Below are 17,700 nucleotides of genomic sequence, written 5' to 3'. Positions count from 1 at the left end.
TATCATACTTAACATGTGTAGGAAGGAACTGCAGATGCTGGTTTCCACTGAATTTTGACAGATAATGCTGGAGTAACTCAGCGGGTCAGGCAGCATCTATGGAGAAAAGGAATAGGTGACGTTTCGGGTCAAGACTCTTCTTCAGTCTGAGAGTCAGGGGGGAGGAAAACTAGAGATATGAAATATTATAGAACAAATCAGAGCTGGCGCCGATGGTAAAGGAACGGTGGAGCCCACAATGGTCCATTGTTGGCTGTGGCTGTGGCAAAGGTGATAGCGAAAGGATACCAACAGTGTAGCAGGATGACTAGGGTGAGGAGAGGGATTGAGATGGAGGGAATGCAAGGGTTACTTGAAGTTAGAGAAATCAATATTTATAACACTGGGTTGTAAGCTGCCCAAGCGGAATGTGAGGTGCTGCTCCTCCAATTTACGGTGATCTTCACTCTGGCCATGGAGGAGGCCCAGGACAGAAAGTTCGGATTCGGAATGGGAGGAGGAGTTGCAGTGCTGAGCCACCGGGAGATCAGATTGGTTATTGCAGGCCTAGCGGAGGTGTTGGGCGAAGCGATCGCCAAGCCTACGCTTGGTCTCACCGATGTAGAGAAGCTGACACCTAGAGCAGCGGATGCAATAGATGAGGTTGGAGGAGGTGCAGGTGAACCTCTGCCACACCTGGAAAGACCGCTTGGGTCCTTGAATGGAGTCAAGGAGGGAGGTAAAGCGACAAGTGTAGCATCTCTTGCGGTTGCAAGGGGAAGTGCCCGGAGAGGGGGTGGTTCGGGTGGGAAGGGACGAATTGACCAGGGAGTTACAGAGGGAGCGGTCTCTGCCAAAATCAGACAGGGGAGGAGATGGGAGGAGATTCTTCTTCCCCCCCCACCCTCACATCAGTCGACCCAAAACGTTGCCTATTTCCTTCGCTCCATAGATGCTGCCTCACCCGCTGTGTTTCTCCAGCATTTTTGTCGATTTTCCAGCATCTGCAGTTCCTTCTTAATAGAATAGAATAGAATAGAATAGAATAGAATGCCTTTTATTGTCATTCAAACAGCTTGGTTTGAACAAAATTGCATTTTCTACAGTCTTACATTACAAAAAAAAAACACACATTTAACACAGTTTACATAAACATCCATTATAGTGGATCTCCAACATCTCCTCACTGTGATGGAAGGCAAAGTCTTTATCTCTTCCCTTTGTTCTTCTCCCGCGGTCCAGCAGTCCAACTGCAGCGTCAAGAAGGCTTGGAAAATATCTTGTAAGAGTTAACTCTGTACTCTTGTAGATCACCTCCTATCATGGAACCTGGCGTTGGGTGCCTGCTCTATGGGTTCTGGAGTCGGGTATCAAGATGACGTAACCTGTGGAGTGGAACTGGCTGAACAGGAGAATGACCAGAAGGTTTCAGCGCTGAGGATGTCAGCTTCAGAACAAGAAATAACTGGAACAAGCTGCCAGAGGAGGAAGTTGAGGCAGGGACTATCCCAACATTTAAGAAACGGACAGGTACATGGATAGGACAGGTTTGGCACGATAAGGACCAAACACGAGCAGGTGGGACTAGTGCAGCTGGGACATGTTGGCTGGTATGGGCAAGATGGGCCGAAGGGCCTGTTTCCACACTGTATCACTCTATGACTCGATGATTATAACTGTGGTTTATCAATTAGACTACTCTGCATACTTCCTTTATATGCACTAGCTACACACCATTGGTGGGGTGGAAGATTGCAACCTTCACGTGGTCCTGTTTCGATGAATGCAATCAACCCGGCGTGCACAATCAAATAAGATCAAATAGAACAAGTTATCCTTCAACTTTAGGCTGTGCACGCCATACGCAAGAAGAAGACACTATTGCTGTCAAAACTGGTCTTCTTTTCAATTAAGTTTTGATGTTTAATTGACTTTAGTTTAGTTTAGAAATACAACAGGAAACCCACCGACTCCGCACCGACCAGCGATCCCCGCAATATAAAGGGCCTGTCCCACTGCCAGGACCTAATTGCGAGTTTAGAAGAGTTTGTGCTCGACTCAAACTCGCAGCATGGTCGACACGTGGTCCTAGGAGGTCTATGTAACTCTCCTTCATGCTCGAGGGAAGTTCCCGCATACTCGTGGCTGCAGTTTGGTGGAGGAGTATTTCTTAGCGTGCTGGAAAATTGGCTGCGAGTAAAAATTGGTCAACATGGGAAAAAATCAATATTTTTTTACTCGTAGGTTTAGTCGAAGTAGGTCGTAGTAGGTTGGCATGTTATTTGTAGGTAATTGAAGGTAATCAAAGGTAAGCAAAGGTAATCGAAGGCAGTCGTAGATAGTATGAGTATAGTCGAAGGTGGTCGTCTTCACTCTCCACTATTTGGTGTCCAATTATCCAGAGAGCATTGGCAAATAAATCGTAGATAGTTGAAACTAGTCTTCAACATAGTTGAAGGAGGTCTTCTACATGATCGTAGGAGGTCTTCCACATATGTAGGAGGTTCTCTACAAAGTCGAAGGAGGTTGTAGGAGGAGTTCTACTTCGGCGATACAACAAGACCATGACACTCTCCTAAACTCTTCTAAACTCGCACATTAGGTCCCCGCGGTGGGACAGGCCCTAAACGCTATCCAACACACACTAGGGACAATTTACAATTATACCAAGCCAATTAACCTACAAACCTGCACGTCTTTGGAGTGTGGGAGGAAACTGGAGCACCCGGAGAAAACCTACGCTAGCCGCGGGGAGAACGTACAAACTCCGTACAGATGGCACCCGGAGTCAGGATCGAACTAGAGGTCTCTGGTGCTGTGAGGCAGCAACTCCACTGTGCCCCCTATTAGCAATAGAGTAAGGCCATTTGTTAAATGAACAGCCGGTTTCTCTGGTACGCAAAACCCTCCTCCTTACCATCAAAAGGAATGACCAGGATTATTGGTTTACCAGACAGAGTTTGTATTATCTCCCCTGCAGTTGCTCCAGTAATTTTTAATCTTTTTTTTAATGTACAGCATTTCACTAAAATAAAGTGACATTGGATTAACCCTGAGCAGTCGTCTGACTGCTGGGGTAAGCAGAAGTGTCAGTCTTGATCCAATCTAAATATGTTTTCCTATTCACAGTTCACCAAACTGAAAAAAATAGATTTCACTTCCTTCCACTCAAGATTTACTCTCCCCCTTTCCTGAAGGTACTGCTTCATGCTTGAGTGATATTCATAGGTGCCAGGCGCCTCTTGTATCTCATCTCCTGCTTCACTTGCAAGCTTAGACAGTAACTATGCATCAGCTGCTTGATGCTAGTGGGCATTACAGCCAAGCTCAATTCTGCTCTCGTCTGACAAAGCTCAAGTAAAGGGTACAGCTGAATCCACAGGATAAGTGTGCAAGTGTGAACTCTGATCCAGAAACAATCCGAGCAAATTGTCACCCCCTTACTGATGTAGCTGGGACTAACACAACGAGTCGAACCATGGATCTACTGTTTGAATAATAGAAATCCCCTCTCATTTTCTTTCTTTTAGTTTAGTTTAGTTTAATTTAGACATACCGCTCGGAAACAGGCCCTTCGGCCCACCGAGTCCGTGCCGACCAGCGAGCCCGTACACTATACCAAAGATCCTATAGGGAGCAAGATAGATCACTCAACGAAAAAGACGTAGTACGGTCATGGGCTGATTCACGGGTAATTTTCGGCCCCATTTCCGTAACCGGCTTCCGTCTCCACACCAAAGATCCCATAGCGGAGCAAAGATACTAGCGCGGAGACGGAAGCCGGTTATGGAAACATCCTCGTAAAAATAAAAGTTATTTGGTAAAAATCTTCTCCTCATTTTCAGAATTTTAATTTATTAACACAAACTGTTCCCCCGCAACGTTGATTACACTGCGGGTCGGATCGGGTCGGGTTACGGAAATGGATGAAAAAAAGGCCCACGTTCCATTCTGTTGCGTACTACACGTCAGCCCATTGCATTTAGCGACAGATGGCACAATGGGCTAGGTGTTCGGCTGGCAACCGAAAGGTAGCCGGTTCGAATCCCGCTTGGAGTGCATACTGTCGTTGTGTCCTTGGGCAAGACACTTCACCCACCTTTGCCTGTGTGTGAATGTATGTGAATGTGTGTGAGTGATTGGTGGTGGTCGGAGGGGCCGTAGGCGCAGATTGGCAGCCACGCTTCCGTCAGTCTGCCCCAGGGCAGCTGTGGCTACAGAAGTAGCTTACCACCACCGAGTGTGACTGAGGAGTGAATGAATAATGCGATGTAAAGCGCCTTGAGTATTAGAAAGGCGCTATATAAATCCCATCCATTATTATTTAGCAGGAGTGGGCTATCTTGCTCCGTCCGCTATAGGATCTTTGCACTATACTACACTCTAGGGACAATGGACAGTATTTATCCAAGACAATTAACCTATAAACCTGCACGTCTTTGGAGTGTGGGAGGAAACCGGAGCACACGGGGAAAACCCACACGGTCACGGGGAGAATGTACAAACTCCGTAAAGCACCCGTAGTCTGAATCGAACCCGGGTCTCTGGCGCTGTGCGGCAGCAACTCCACCGCTGCACCACCGTGCCGGTCTTTCCGTTCAACGTGAATGGCATTTTGTACATTTATCGAAGATATTCCATTGATTTTTTCTCTGTTTAGTCTAACATACTACCTTTTCATTTATACCTGTCAAATACATATTCTTCTCTCATGCACAAAGTGAGTGTCCTGTGAACTCTCCAATGTCAGATCAGGCATTTTTTCTTTAGAAAGGGCACTAAAAGGGTGATTGGAAGTGGCAAATCTGTCCTTGTTTCTCCTCATCAGCCTGAAATATGAAGACAATAATAGTAGCCACCCTGCTTCTCCACGAAAGCAGAGACTGGGCATAAACTAGGGCTATATTGAGCATAGACACAAAATGCTGGAGTAACTCAGCGGGTCAGGCAGCATCTCTGGAGAGAAGGATTGGGTGATATTTCGGGTCGAGACCCTTCTTCAGACAGGGCAGTCTGACTGCCTCTAATTAAGCCGTCTGACAATTTTATTTTCTGAAGATGGACACAAAAAGCTGGAGTAACTCAACGGGTCAGATAGCAGCTCTGGAGCAAAGGAATAGGTGACATTTCGGGTCGAGGCACTTCTTCAGAGGGTCAGGGGAAAGGGAAACGAGAGATATAGACGGTAATAAAGAGAGATATTGTGAATGAAAGATATGCAAAAACATCAATATGGTAAAGGGAACAGGCCATTGTTAGCTGTGAGCTAGGTGAAAATGAATTACAAACAATGAGACTCAACAAGACGGCTTTGAAGCTGGTACAATGACTTGGGTGAGGGAGGGAAAGGGAGAGAAGGGATGCAAGGGTTACTTGAAGTTAGAGAAATCAATATTAATACCCCTGAATTTAAGCTGCCCAAGCTTATAAGAAAAGTTTGTGCGAAAAATGTATTTTCTCTCTGTCATTCCCCATTGAGATTCCTTAGTGGAATCCTCGGCCCTTGTACTAGAACTATTGAGTATTTTGGTTCCTATTCTAAAAGTTGGCTGAATCTTTACTGCACATTGGTCAGGTTATATTGGTCAGATATAGGTTTAAGGTGAAGGGGGAATGATTTATTAGGACTCTGTGGTGGATGTATGGAATAGTGTGGTGGGTGGGTGTATGGAACGAGCTGCCAGAGGAGGTAGTTGATACAGGAGGGAGACAAAAGTGCTGGACAAACTCAGCGGGTGCGGCAGCATCTATGGAGCGAAGGAAATAGGCGACGTTTCGGGCCGAAACCCTTCCTCGGGCTGATGTAGGGTGGGGGGGAAAGGGGGAGGGGAGAGGAGAAGAAAGGAGAAAGGATGAGGAGGAGCCAGAGGGCTGAGGGAGAGCTGAGAAGAGGAGCAGACAGCAAGGGCTACCGGAAATTGGAGAAGTCAACGTTTATGCCGCTAGGGTGCAGACTGCATAAACGGAATATGTTGAGACAGGAACTATCCCAACATTTAAGAAACAGGTACATGGATAGGACAGGTTTGGAGGGATATGGACCAAATGCTGGCAAGTGGGAGCTGGGACATGTTGGTCGGTGCGTGCAAGTTGGGCCGAAGGGCCTATTTCCATACAGTGTCACGCTATGACTTTATGACATTGATACATACAAGAGTGACACCTAAAGATGTCTAGTAAGTTACTTAATCACAAATTTCATTGGAGATGATGTACCAGTTCCTTCCATGAGATTTCATTTCCTCACTGAACTTAGCTCATTGGTTATCCTTGATAAATCTCCCTCTGTTGTGTTGCTAACCTATTTAAACCAGAGCTAAAAATAGTGCCCAGAGGAAATTAAACCCTGGAACAAGCAGTGTTCTACACGTAACATGATATGTTACTCATTTTATCTTGGTTATAAATAGAGGTGACGGTGACATTACCATGACTCAGACTTGTCTGGATGTTAATCTGACTTTGTGACAAATGGTGATTTTTGGTTCCTTCCCGTGCAGATCAGGAGAGCCTTGGGTTTGTGCAGTGTTGGCTGACGTCTGCTGGGACCACATACATTAGAGGCTCTGCAATTCCACTTGTCCGTAGATCACCTTGAAATGGAGCCCGATGAGTAATGTCGTCCCGGGCAGGTACCAGAGAGCACAGGGATGATTTTGTTCATCCATTGTGGATGCCAACAGGTGAATATGTTGGCCAAAAGTGCTGGAGAAACTCAGCGGGTGCAGCAGCATCTATGGAGCGAAGGAAATAGGCAACATTTCGGGCCGAAACCCTTCTTCAGACTTCGGCCCGAAACGTTGCCCATTTCCTTCGCTCCATAGATGCTGCTGCACCCGCTGAGTTTCTCCAGCACTTTTGTCTACCTTCGATTTTCCAGCATCTGCGGTTCCTTCTTAAACACAGATGAATATGTTTCCTGTGTAGGAAGGAACTGCAGTTGCTGGTTTACCCGAAGATAAGCACAAAATGCTGGAGTAACTCAGCGGGACAGGCAGCGTCTCTAGAGAGAAGGAATGGGTGACGATTTGGGTTGAGACCCCTATTCTGAAGAAGGGTCTTGACTTGATATGTCACCCACTCCTTCTCTTCAGAGATGCTGCCTGTCCCGCTGAGTTACTCCAGCATTTTGTGAATATGTTTATTGTTCAATGAAAACAATCACCATCTTGGTAACCCAACTAGTTTAGTTTCTGTTTAAGAAGGAACTGCAGATGCTGGAAAATCGAAGGTAGACAAAAAAGCTGGAGAAACTCAGTGGGTGCAGCAGCATCTATGGAGCGAAGGAAATAGGCAACGTTTCGGGCACACTAGAGACAATTTACTGAAGCCAATTAACCTACAAACCTGCACGTCCACCGAATGTGGGAGGAATCCGGAGCACCCGACAGAAACCCACACGGTCCCGGGGATAAGGTACAAATTCCATGAAGACAGCACCCATAGTCAGGATCAAAGCCAGGTCTCTACTAATGCCCCTGTCCCACTTAAGAAACCTGAACGGAAACCTCTGGAGACTTTGCGCCCCACCCAAGGTTTCCGTGCGGTTCCCGGAGGTTGCAGGTGGTTGCCGGAGGTTGCAGGCAGTGGAAGCAGGTAGGGAGACTGACAAAAACCTCCGGGAACCGCACGGAAACCTTGGGTGGGGCGCAAAGTCTGCAGAGGTTTCCGTTCAGGTTTCCTAAGTGGGACAGGGGTATAAGGCAGCAATTCTATGTCTGTATTGGCAATTAACATACAGATCCATCATGAGTTTGGCAACATTCCCAAGTGTAATTTTCACCTTAAGTTGACATACTTAAAGAATCCTCCTTAAATTCTTCTAATGCACATTCAGGCTCAATTTTATTTTATTCAGCAAAGTTAAAGGTTGCCTTAAAGAAATGAGTTTACCAGAACTTGTGAGTTGTATACTTAGTCCTGAGCTGCTGGGTTTAGGGTGAGGTATACTGTTCATGATCCCCTGAATATTTGGGTGGGAAAGAACTGCTGGTTTAAACTGAAGATAAGACACAACGATGTTACAAGGATGGACGCAAGGGAGATATGAAGGCGTTCGACATCGATGTGGTGTACTGGGAGAGCCTTGCAGCTGACCGCACGAGGTGGAGATGTGCCCTGAACCAACATCTCAAAACGGGAGGAAGAGAAACTGATGCACGCGGGAGCGCGGAAAGGTGCACGGCAACTCCAACAGACCAGAGACCACACACACAAATGTGACCTTTGCCACAGAGACTGTCACTCCCACATTGGTCTCTTCAGCCACAAGCCAAGCTGCTCCGGCCAAGGTTTGGAGCAAGCAGCCAACAACCAGGATGCATCACCCATGGTCAGTCATGACCGAGGGGGGGGGGGGCTACAAAAAAAACCACACAAAAAGCAGGAGTAACTCAGCGGGTCAGACAAGAAGAAGGGTCTCGACCCGAAACGTCACCTATTCCTTTTCTCCAGAGATGCCGTCTGACCCGCTGAGTTACTCCAGCTTTTTGTGTCTATCCTCTGAAGAAAGGTGTCGACCCAAAATGTCACCCGTTCCTTCTCTCCAGAGTTGCTGCCTGTCCCACTGAGTTACTCCAGCTATTTGTGTTTATCTTTGGTGGTTTAAACCAGCATCTGCAGTTCCTTCCTACAGACCCTGAATATGTATGTGGACACGAGATATAGAGAGTTTCACTGTTTTAACTTGGTTGAAAAAAAATACTTTTGGTGTTTTCAAATGTTTCCCAAACTACAAGTCGAGTTTATCGTCGAATACACAAGTACATTGAGACACGGGCTACAAAATATTGTTCACCAGAAAGAAACATAGAAAATAGGTGCAGGAGGAGGCCATTCGGCCCTTCGAGCCAACACCGCCATTCATTGTGATCATGGCTGATCGTCCCCTATCAATAACCCGTGCCTGCCTTCTCCCCATAATCCTTTGACTCCACTAGTCCCTGGAGCTCTATCTAACTCTCTCTTAAAACCATCCAATGATTTGGCCTCCACTGCCCTCTGTGGCAGGGAATTCCATAAATTCACAACTCTCTGGGTGAAAATGTTTTTTTCTCACCTCAGTCTTAAATGACCTCCCCTTTATTCTAAGACTGTGGCCCCTGGTTCTGGACTCGCCCAACATTGGGAACATTTTTCCTGCATCTAGCTTGTCCAGTCCTTTTATAATTTTATATGTTTCTATAAGACCCCCCCCTCATCCTTCCAAACTCCAGTGAATACAAGCCTAGTCTTTCCAATCTTTCCTCATATGACAGTCCCGCCATCCCAGGGATCAATCTCGTGAACCTACGCTGCACTGCCTCAATCACAAGGATGTCCGTCCTCAAGTTGGGAGACCAAAACTGTACACAATACTCCAGACGTGGTCTCACCAGAGCCCTATACAACTGCAGAAGAACCTCTTTACTCCTGTAGTTTCCTATAGTAGAAAGTGTTTCCATTATTTCCCAGAAGAATATCAACCAATGTATTCTGTTCGTTGCAGTATGATTAATGAAAGTCAGCATGTAACTGTGGACATGTTAAATCTTTCCAATTGACTATTTTTTGCACAGTTATTAGATATAAATATAAATATAAATATTAGGTATAAATAATATATTAGAGATACTGTCTTTCAAAGGGTACTTGATAAAGCACTTCACACGGCACACGGTGGAGATAAGGACTCTGAAAATGAGGTGAATACGGTGGATCGAAGATTGACGAGACAACATGAAGCAAAGTGGGAATACACCACCTTGGGAGAGGAGACTTGTGCAGCTCTCCACAGGCAAGTACCTGGGGTTTTGTTCTTCAACAACAACATTAATGAACTAGAGGAGGGAACGAGTCGTGCCTGCTAAAGATGCTGATAGCCAATTTGTGTGAGATAGCAAGACATACAATGAAATCTGATATCAATCCAAGAGTCTGGACTAACCATTCAACTTGAATAGTGATCGGCAGTTTTCTTTATTATGAGGATGAATGCAATCTAAAGTATTTTCACTGGGATAGACACAAAATGCTGGAGTAACTCAGCGGGACAGGCAGCATCTCTGGAGAGAAACATAGAAACATAAAAAATAGGTGCAGGAGGAGGCCATTCGGCCTTTCGAGCCAGCACCGCCATTCATTGTGATCATGGCTGATCGTCCCAAATCAATAACCCATGCCTGCCTTCTCCCCATATCCCTTGATTCCACTAGCCCCTCGAGCTCCATCTAACTCTCTCTTAAATCCATCCAGTGATTTGGCCTCCACTCCACTATGAAGGAATGGGCGACGTTTCGGGTCGAGACCCTTCTTCTTGGTTCTTCTTCTTGGTTCTTGGTTTCTTGGTTTCTTGGTCCTCCAAAATATTCCAAATGGAATTTAAACTGGAGGTGGTGAAGGGAGGGCTTTAGCCAGAAAGGGTTATTGGGAAGAAAGAGCTACTTTAAATTTAGTTGCATCTGGTTGGGTAACTATAGTTGGGTGGAGATTATTCCATGCTTTAATTATGCGGGGGAAGAACGAATTGCTGTACACGTCTGTCTTTGTAGCTGGGATCACAAATTGCATCGAATGCCCTCGTCTGCTCCTAATTGGTTTGGGTTTGGTGTAGGTCTTGTAATCTATGTGGAGCTGACCATTTAACATTTTGTAAAAACAGGTCAAACGGTGAGCTTCAGACTGATATCAGGGGAGTGGGCGTTCAGACTGATGTCAGAGAGTAGCCTGTCCCGCTGAGTTACTCCAGCATTTTGTGTCTACCTTCGATTTAAACCAACATCTGCACTTCTTTCTGACTATCTTCACTAGGACTTCCAGGCTTGCTAAATGTTCACACCATATCTATTTGAACTTCAAAAAAAGACATAATTTTATATTAAAAGATAAATTGTCCACTGAACTGGTCAATAGCTGGAGAAAATTATCTGTAAAGAGATGGAATACTGGTTGTTACGGTTACACTGATAATATTCATTTTTGAACATGTTTCAGGCAATTAATGCATTTGTACAAGAACCATCAGGTGTCATTACGTGCAATTTGTTCTATAACTACTTGTGTTTATTTGCCTGTAACTTAATAGAGGAGTTCACACAAAAAAAGTTGGTCTGCCCACTTTCTAATCAAGTAGCAATGATATGTTTTGGTTTCAAATCACCACGCATGTAGGTGGATGACAAATGTACAAAATATGTTAAGATCAGGAAAATGTAATTTTCCTCAATGTTTTCCGACCTGTGCACAAAAGACTCTCGTTACAGCTCACTCAAAAAGTAGCTGGGCAAATATCTGATTCCTGGGATCAATGCGTGTTTGAGAAATCATAACGAATATTTTTTTCATATAAAATCGTATCCATTTTCATTCAGATTGCACTAAAGGTTTGCAAGAATCAATGCACAAAATATTCTTCAATAAAGAGTAAACCTGTTCCTTTGGCTTCTGGAAGATAAAAGGCCACGATATACAAACTGCGATCCACCATTTTCTGCCGAGTTATTTTGGAGATCGAGAAGGGAGAGGTTTCTCATCCGAATTCTCATTCTTGCTTGCGGTACTTTGAATACACTAAGTGACACATTCCACTTCTGAAAAAGGAACTCTGCTTTGAGCAGTCGCATGATGAGAAACATATAAAATTATAAAAGGACTGGACAAGCTAGATGCAGGAAAAATGTTTCCAATGTTGGGGGAGTCTAGAACCAAGGGCCACAGACTAAGAATAAAGGGGAGGTCATTTAAAACTGAGATGAGAAAAAAACTTTTTCACTCAGAGAGTTGTGAATTTGTGGAATTCCCTGCCACGGAGGGCAGTGGAGGCCAATTTACTGGATGGATTTAAGAGAGAGTTAGATAGAGCTCTAGGGGCTAGCGGAATCAAGAGATGGGGAGAAGGCAGGCACGGGTTACTGTTGTGGATGATCAGCCATGATCACAATGAATGGCGGTTCTAGCTCGAAGACATGTGTGTCTATCTTTGGTGTAAACCAGCATCTGCAGTTCCTTCCTACACATTTTATCAAGCACCTCCAGTCCTACTATGGCAGACTCTGCCACATCAAAGATAAGCTTTTAGCAGCCTCTTCGGACCACTAAGGCATCCTCAACCCAACAAGCGATGGGTTCCAGTGAGCCAATGATTACGTTACAATTTTCAAGGAAACTTTGAGAATGAGCTTGAAGATCTCTCTCCATCTGCCTGGAAATCGTTTTTCTGATTTCAGTTCAGAGTTCAGAGCAGGTCAACTGTATCAGAGGCTCGAAGGGCCGAATGGCCTACTCCTGCACCTATTTTCTATGTATCAATATTTCAATGTTTTTCAATGTGTTTACTGGATCATGATCAAGCATGGAAGCTCACGCTACTCCCTGCCCCAGCACATGTCCATTAATGCTCACTGTAATATCACATTGCTGATTTAGCTAAAGTAAGTTAACTTTTCAGAGCCAAAGAAGGTATCTTTTTTTTGTAAACCGGCCTCTGCAGTTCCTTCTTTCTACAATGAATTGTGTATGTTATTCTACATTTGTCAGTACGGAATTGTCATCTGACAGTCAACAAAGTGTGAATAAAAAGTGTGGAAGAGAACAACTAGAGACCATTCAGTCCATTGCAGCGTGTCTGTGCTGGCTGGCTTTTTGATAGAGCAATTGCATTCAGTCCCCAGTCCTTGTCATTCATCCTTAATTTAATTAATTTCCTAGTCTTCCATTACATAGAAACATAGAAACATAGAAATTAGGTGCAGGAGTAGGCCATTCGGCCCTTCGAGCCTGCACCGCCATTCAATATGATCATGGCTGATCATCCAACTCAGTATCCCGTACCTGCCTTCTCTCCATACCCTCTGATCCCCTTAGCCACAAGGGCCACATCTAACTCCCTCTTAAATATAGCCAATGAACTGGCCTCGACTACCCTCTGTGGCAGGGAGTTCCAGAGATTCACCACTCTCTGTGTGAAAAAAGTTCTTCTCATCTCGGTTTTAAAGGATTTGCCCCTTGTCCTGGACTTCCCCAACATCGGGAGTAATCTTCCTGCATCTAGCCTGTCCAACCCCTTAAGAGTTTTGTAAGTTTCTATAAGATCCCCTCTTAATCTCCTAAATTCTAGAGAGTATAAACCAAGTCTATCCAGTCTTTCTTCATAAGACAGTCCTGACATCCCAGGAATCAGTCTGGTGAACCTTCTCTGCACTCCCTCTATGGCAATAATGTCCTTCCTCAGATTTGGAGACCAAAACTGTACGCAATACTCCAGGTGTGGTCTCACCAAGACCCTGTACAACTGCAGTAGAACCTCCCTGCTCCTATACTCAAATCCTTTTGCTATGAAAGCTAACATACCATTCGCTTTCTTCACTGCCTGCTGCACCTGCATGCCCACTTTCAATGACTGGTGTACCATGACACCCAGGTCTCGCTGCATCTCCCCTTTTCCTAGTCGGCCACCATTTAGATAATAACCAACCAAAACTGCTTTCTAGAAGTCCACAGTGAAATAGCTTCCTTCCAACATTTCAGGTATAACATTCCTCATTCTTGATACTGCACTTTCTATACTCAAATTAAAATATTCAGATGAAAAATAATTGGCGTTCAACATGAACCCTGACTCCTGGTGTCCACCCAAGACACTTGATCTAGCAGCAACCTAGTCGCTCAAACCCCTTGCAGAAGAGACTTTTGTTGACAAGATCGAGCTCCTTCTTCAGGCCCATGTTCTGTTCCGTGTTTTCAGCTATCTATCTCCTGATTTTATTTGAGAATCCCATCACATATACACTCACCACTTGGGCTATTTTATAAAACTCATCCATCCATTTGTTCACATAATAGACCATTATCGTAAATGGCACTTTGTGCGGCTAATTGAATCGTTGTCATTTTTTTGGTGAACGAGAGAATATAAATTTTGAGAATTAGGGTAATTAACAGGAAGAAAGTGCGTGGAAGTAATTGATTGCTCAATAATGTCGCTGAAAATCGCCACTGGAATTGCCCAACCTTGATCCAGAAGTTTTAAAAAGCCGCTCTGTTATCATAATTCACCCCGAATTAAATTCTGAATTAAGTGATGAATTTTTTTTTAACCAATTCTTCAGGAAACAACGTGCAAAATAACACTGCCCCAACAAACGGCTCTGTCTCTCTTTAGCAAGGGACGAGGCGCCGGTTGCTGCGAGTATATTATAATATCCCAAAGCTGCCTGCTGCCGGCTGCTACTTGCCGCAACTGTTTGTGCAACCGGTTTGTGTTTGGGTGAAAATGCAGTTTCGTGTAACTAACTGGTGCCTGAATCTGGGGCTTGAGGGCGAAATTGACACGTCAGATGCTGTAACCAGTTTTTATTCCCCACCCCACCCCCCCCTCTCTTTCCGAGTAACTGATTGACCTAATGGGAAGGGTCTCGACCCGAAACGTCACATATTCCTCCTCCCCATGGATGCTGCTGCCTGTCCCGCTGAGTTAGTTACTCCAGCTTTTAGTGTCTAGCTTCGGTTTAAACCAGCATCTGCAGTTCCTTCCCACACACACACACACCAGGACTAGACTGGGTGATGGGAGAGCTTCGAGCCGTCTTGACTGCTTTATATATTTTTTTAATCTACTACAGCTAAGTCAAAGGCAACAATTTGACTGATCAATTCGTCTGAAGAAGGGTCTCGACCCGATACGTCTCCCGTTCCTTCTCTCCAGAGATGCTGCCTGTCCCGCTGAGTTTCTCCAGCATTTTTGTCTGCCTTCGATTTTCCAGCAATTTAGAAGATTGAACTTGAGAGTTAGACATTGTGGCTATCACTGGGGGGGGGGGGGGGGGGGGGGGGGGGGGGGAGATCCAGGGACGGCAACAGAGAGGCTGAAGAGGCTCCCGGAAGGGATCTTGTAACCGCAGAGGTGAGACTGAGCCGGTCAAAGCGTCTGTGATGAGAGATCAGATCACCAGTTAGTTCCAGGTTGGAGACGGGACCGGATCGGGGTAGAGAGAGACTGGCAGGCAGGCAGGCAGGCAGGCGGGGACAGGCTGGGGGAATCCAGAGCTGGCGGGTTGAGCTTGGACACAGACAGACAGACAGACAGACAGAAGCGACGAGAGCGGTCAGATCAAGCAGCGACGGCTGCACCGGCCAGAGCCTTAGAGCAAAGCCGCAAAACATCAGCACACGTCGGCGCTCAGAATGTGACCCGGCTCCACATCCGACCGCAAATCCACCTTGTCTACAATCACGCCCCTCGCCACTGTGTGAGTGGCCAGCTTTATTCCAATCTCTGACAAGCATCGTCTACATTGTCGCCGGCTTTGAACGCTGACGGAGATATTTCCGTTTTTTTCATCTTTCATCCACACGTTCAGCAAAGCCCAACATCCAACATTGGGGGGAAGGATAAAAGTCCAGCGCTGGTCTCTCTCTCTCTGTTGTACTGGTGGTGGGGTTGAGACGCCCGCTCTGATGTGCGGCCAACCACTCATCTTAAACTGAAGGATTTGCGCGTTTGCAGCCGGGCAACTTCACGGTGGAAACTTTTCCCAAGGAAGGAGGGATTTTGTTTTTGGACCACATCATATATTCCCCGCCTATGGATCTGGAAACTAGCAGGATCATCATGGTCCCGATGGTCAGACTGGCCAAGGAGAACGAGCTGCTGTGGAACAAGTTCCACTCCGTGGGCACCGAGATGATAGTGACAGGGAGAGGAAGGTACGCTATTAGACACGGTGTCATCTTTAATTTTCCATCACGGTAGAGTTGCTGCCTCACAGCGCCAGAGATACGGGTTCGATCCCGACTCCGGGCGCTTGTCTGTACGGAGTTTGTGCGCTCTCCCCGTGACCTGCGTGGGGGTTTTTTCCCCCCAGATCCAGACCCAGACCCAGACGGACAGGTCTGTGGGTTAGAACTACAGACGCTGGTTTAAATCGAAGGTAGACACAAAATGCTGGAGTAACTCAGCGGGATGGGCAGCATCTCTGGAGAGAAGGAATGGGTCGAGACCCTTCTTCAGACTGAACAGTCAGTCAGTAATTTGTGTATTTAAGAAGGAACTGCAGATGCTGGAAAATTAAAGGTACACAAAAAAGCTGGAGAAACTCAGCGGGTGCAGCAGCATCTATGGAGCGAAGGAAATAGGCAACGTTTCGGGACGAAACCCGGAAGGGTTTCGGCCCGAAACGTTGCCTATTTCCAGAAGGGTTTCATCCTGAAACGTTGCCTATTTCCAGAAGGGTTTCATCCTGAAACGTTGCCTATTTCCAGAAGGGTTTCATCCTGAAACGTTGCCTATTTCCAGAAGGGGTTCATCCTGAAACGTTGCCTATTTCCTTCGCTCCATAGATGCTGCTGCACCCGCTGAGTTTCTCCAGCATTTCTGTCTACCAGCATTTTGTGGATCTCAGGTTCGCAGGTTAATTGACGGTATAAATGTGAAACATTGTCCCTAGTGTGTGTGTGTAGGATAGTGCTAGTGTGCGGGGTCGGTGCAGACTCGGTGGGCCGAAGGGCCTGTTTCCGCGCTGTATCTCTAAACTAAACTAAACTAAACTAAACATCTCATTATGTCCCCCCTACATTTGTTGTTCCAACCCACCTGGCCACGTTGACTCACAGTGGGGTGCGGTACCCTGTGCGCGTCGCTCGTGTCTATAATCCTATATTCTGACTGTCATTTTAACCGCGGGGAGCTAGTAGAATAACACATTCAGGAGTCTGCAGAAGGGCCTCGACCCAAAACGACACCCAATCCTTCTACCCAGAGATGCTGCCTGTCCCGCTGAGCTACTCCAGCATTTTGTGTCTATCTTCAGGCAGGGCAGTGCCGGGTAGATCAATTGTTGGGTAGGGTAGGTGTGATCGCAAGAGGGAAACAATGTGGAGAACTGTGGAACTGGTAAACCGACTAGGGTGGGGGAAGGAAGTAATAGACAATAGGTGCAGGAGGAGGCCATTTGGCCCTTCGAGCCAGCACCGCCATTCACTGTGATCATGGCTGATCATCCTAAATCAGTACCCCGTTCCTGCCTTCTCCCCATATCCCCTGACTCCGCTATTTTTAAGAGCCCTATCTAGCTCTCTCTTGAAAGCATCCAGAGAACCTGCCTCCACCGCCCTCTGAGGCAGAGAATTCCACAGACTCGCCACTCTCTGTGAGAAAAAGTGTTTCCTCGTCTCAGTTCTAAATGGCTTACTACTTATTCTTAAACTGTGGCCCCTGGTTCTGGACTCCCCCTAACATCGGGAACATGTTTCCTGCCTCTAGCGTGTCCAAGCCCTTCACAATCTTATATGTTTCAATGAGATTCCCTCTCATCCTTTTAAACTCCAGAGTGTACAAGCCCAGCTGCTCCATTTCTCTCAGCACATGACAGTCCCGCCATCCCGGGAATTAACCTGGTGAACCTACGCTGCACTCCCTCAATAGCAAGAATGTCCTTCCTCAAATTTGGGGACCAAAACTGCACACAATACTCCAGGTGTGGTCTCACTAGGGCTCTGTACAACTGCAGAAGAACTAAGGGGGGAACCTGGCCTGCTGAGATGCTGCCTGACCCACCTTTGTGTCTATCTTCGGTGTAAACCAGCATCTGCAGTTTATTGTTGCTACAAATGTGATAACAATTCCTGTTCAGCAATACTAACAGCCATGGTAGCTGAGAGTTTTCCAATCAAACTAGAACAAGTATCACCTAGTTATTTTTATTTTATTTTTGAGAGTATTTTGAACAATATTCTTCATGGAATAGT

General features: G+C 46.0%; 1 protein-coding gene across 1 annotated transcript in view; it reads left to right on the top strand.

Moving 5' to 3' along the window:
* The first annotated feature begins 15,184 nt into the window (after window positions 1–15,184).
* The window catches only part of LOC116987185 (T-box transcription factor mls-1-like), a 38,311-nt gene continuing 35,795 nt past the window's right edge, over window positions 15,185–17,700 (top strand). Inside the window, exon 1 of the mRNA XM_033043062.1 lies at window positions 15,185–15,660. Within this exon, the coding sequence (XP_032898953.1) occupies window positions 15,539–15,660 (122 nt within the window). The 5' untranslated portion in view covers window positions 15,185–15,538. The remainder of the gene's footprint in view (window positions 15,661–17,700) is intronic.

Source organism: Amblyraja radiata, chromosome 25, assembly GCF_010909765.2.
Source record: "Amblyraja radiata isolate CabotCenter1 chromosome 25, sAmbRad1.1.pri, whole genome shotgun sequence".
Lineage (NCBI taxonomy): Eukaryota > Metazoa > Chordata > Chondrichthyes > Rajiformes > Rajidae > Amblyraja > Amblyraja radiata.
Note: the sequence above shows the minus strand (reverse complement) of the source record. Positions and strands in the feature narration are given on the sequence as shown.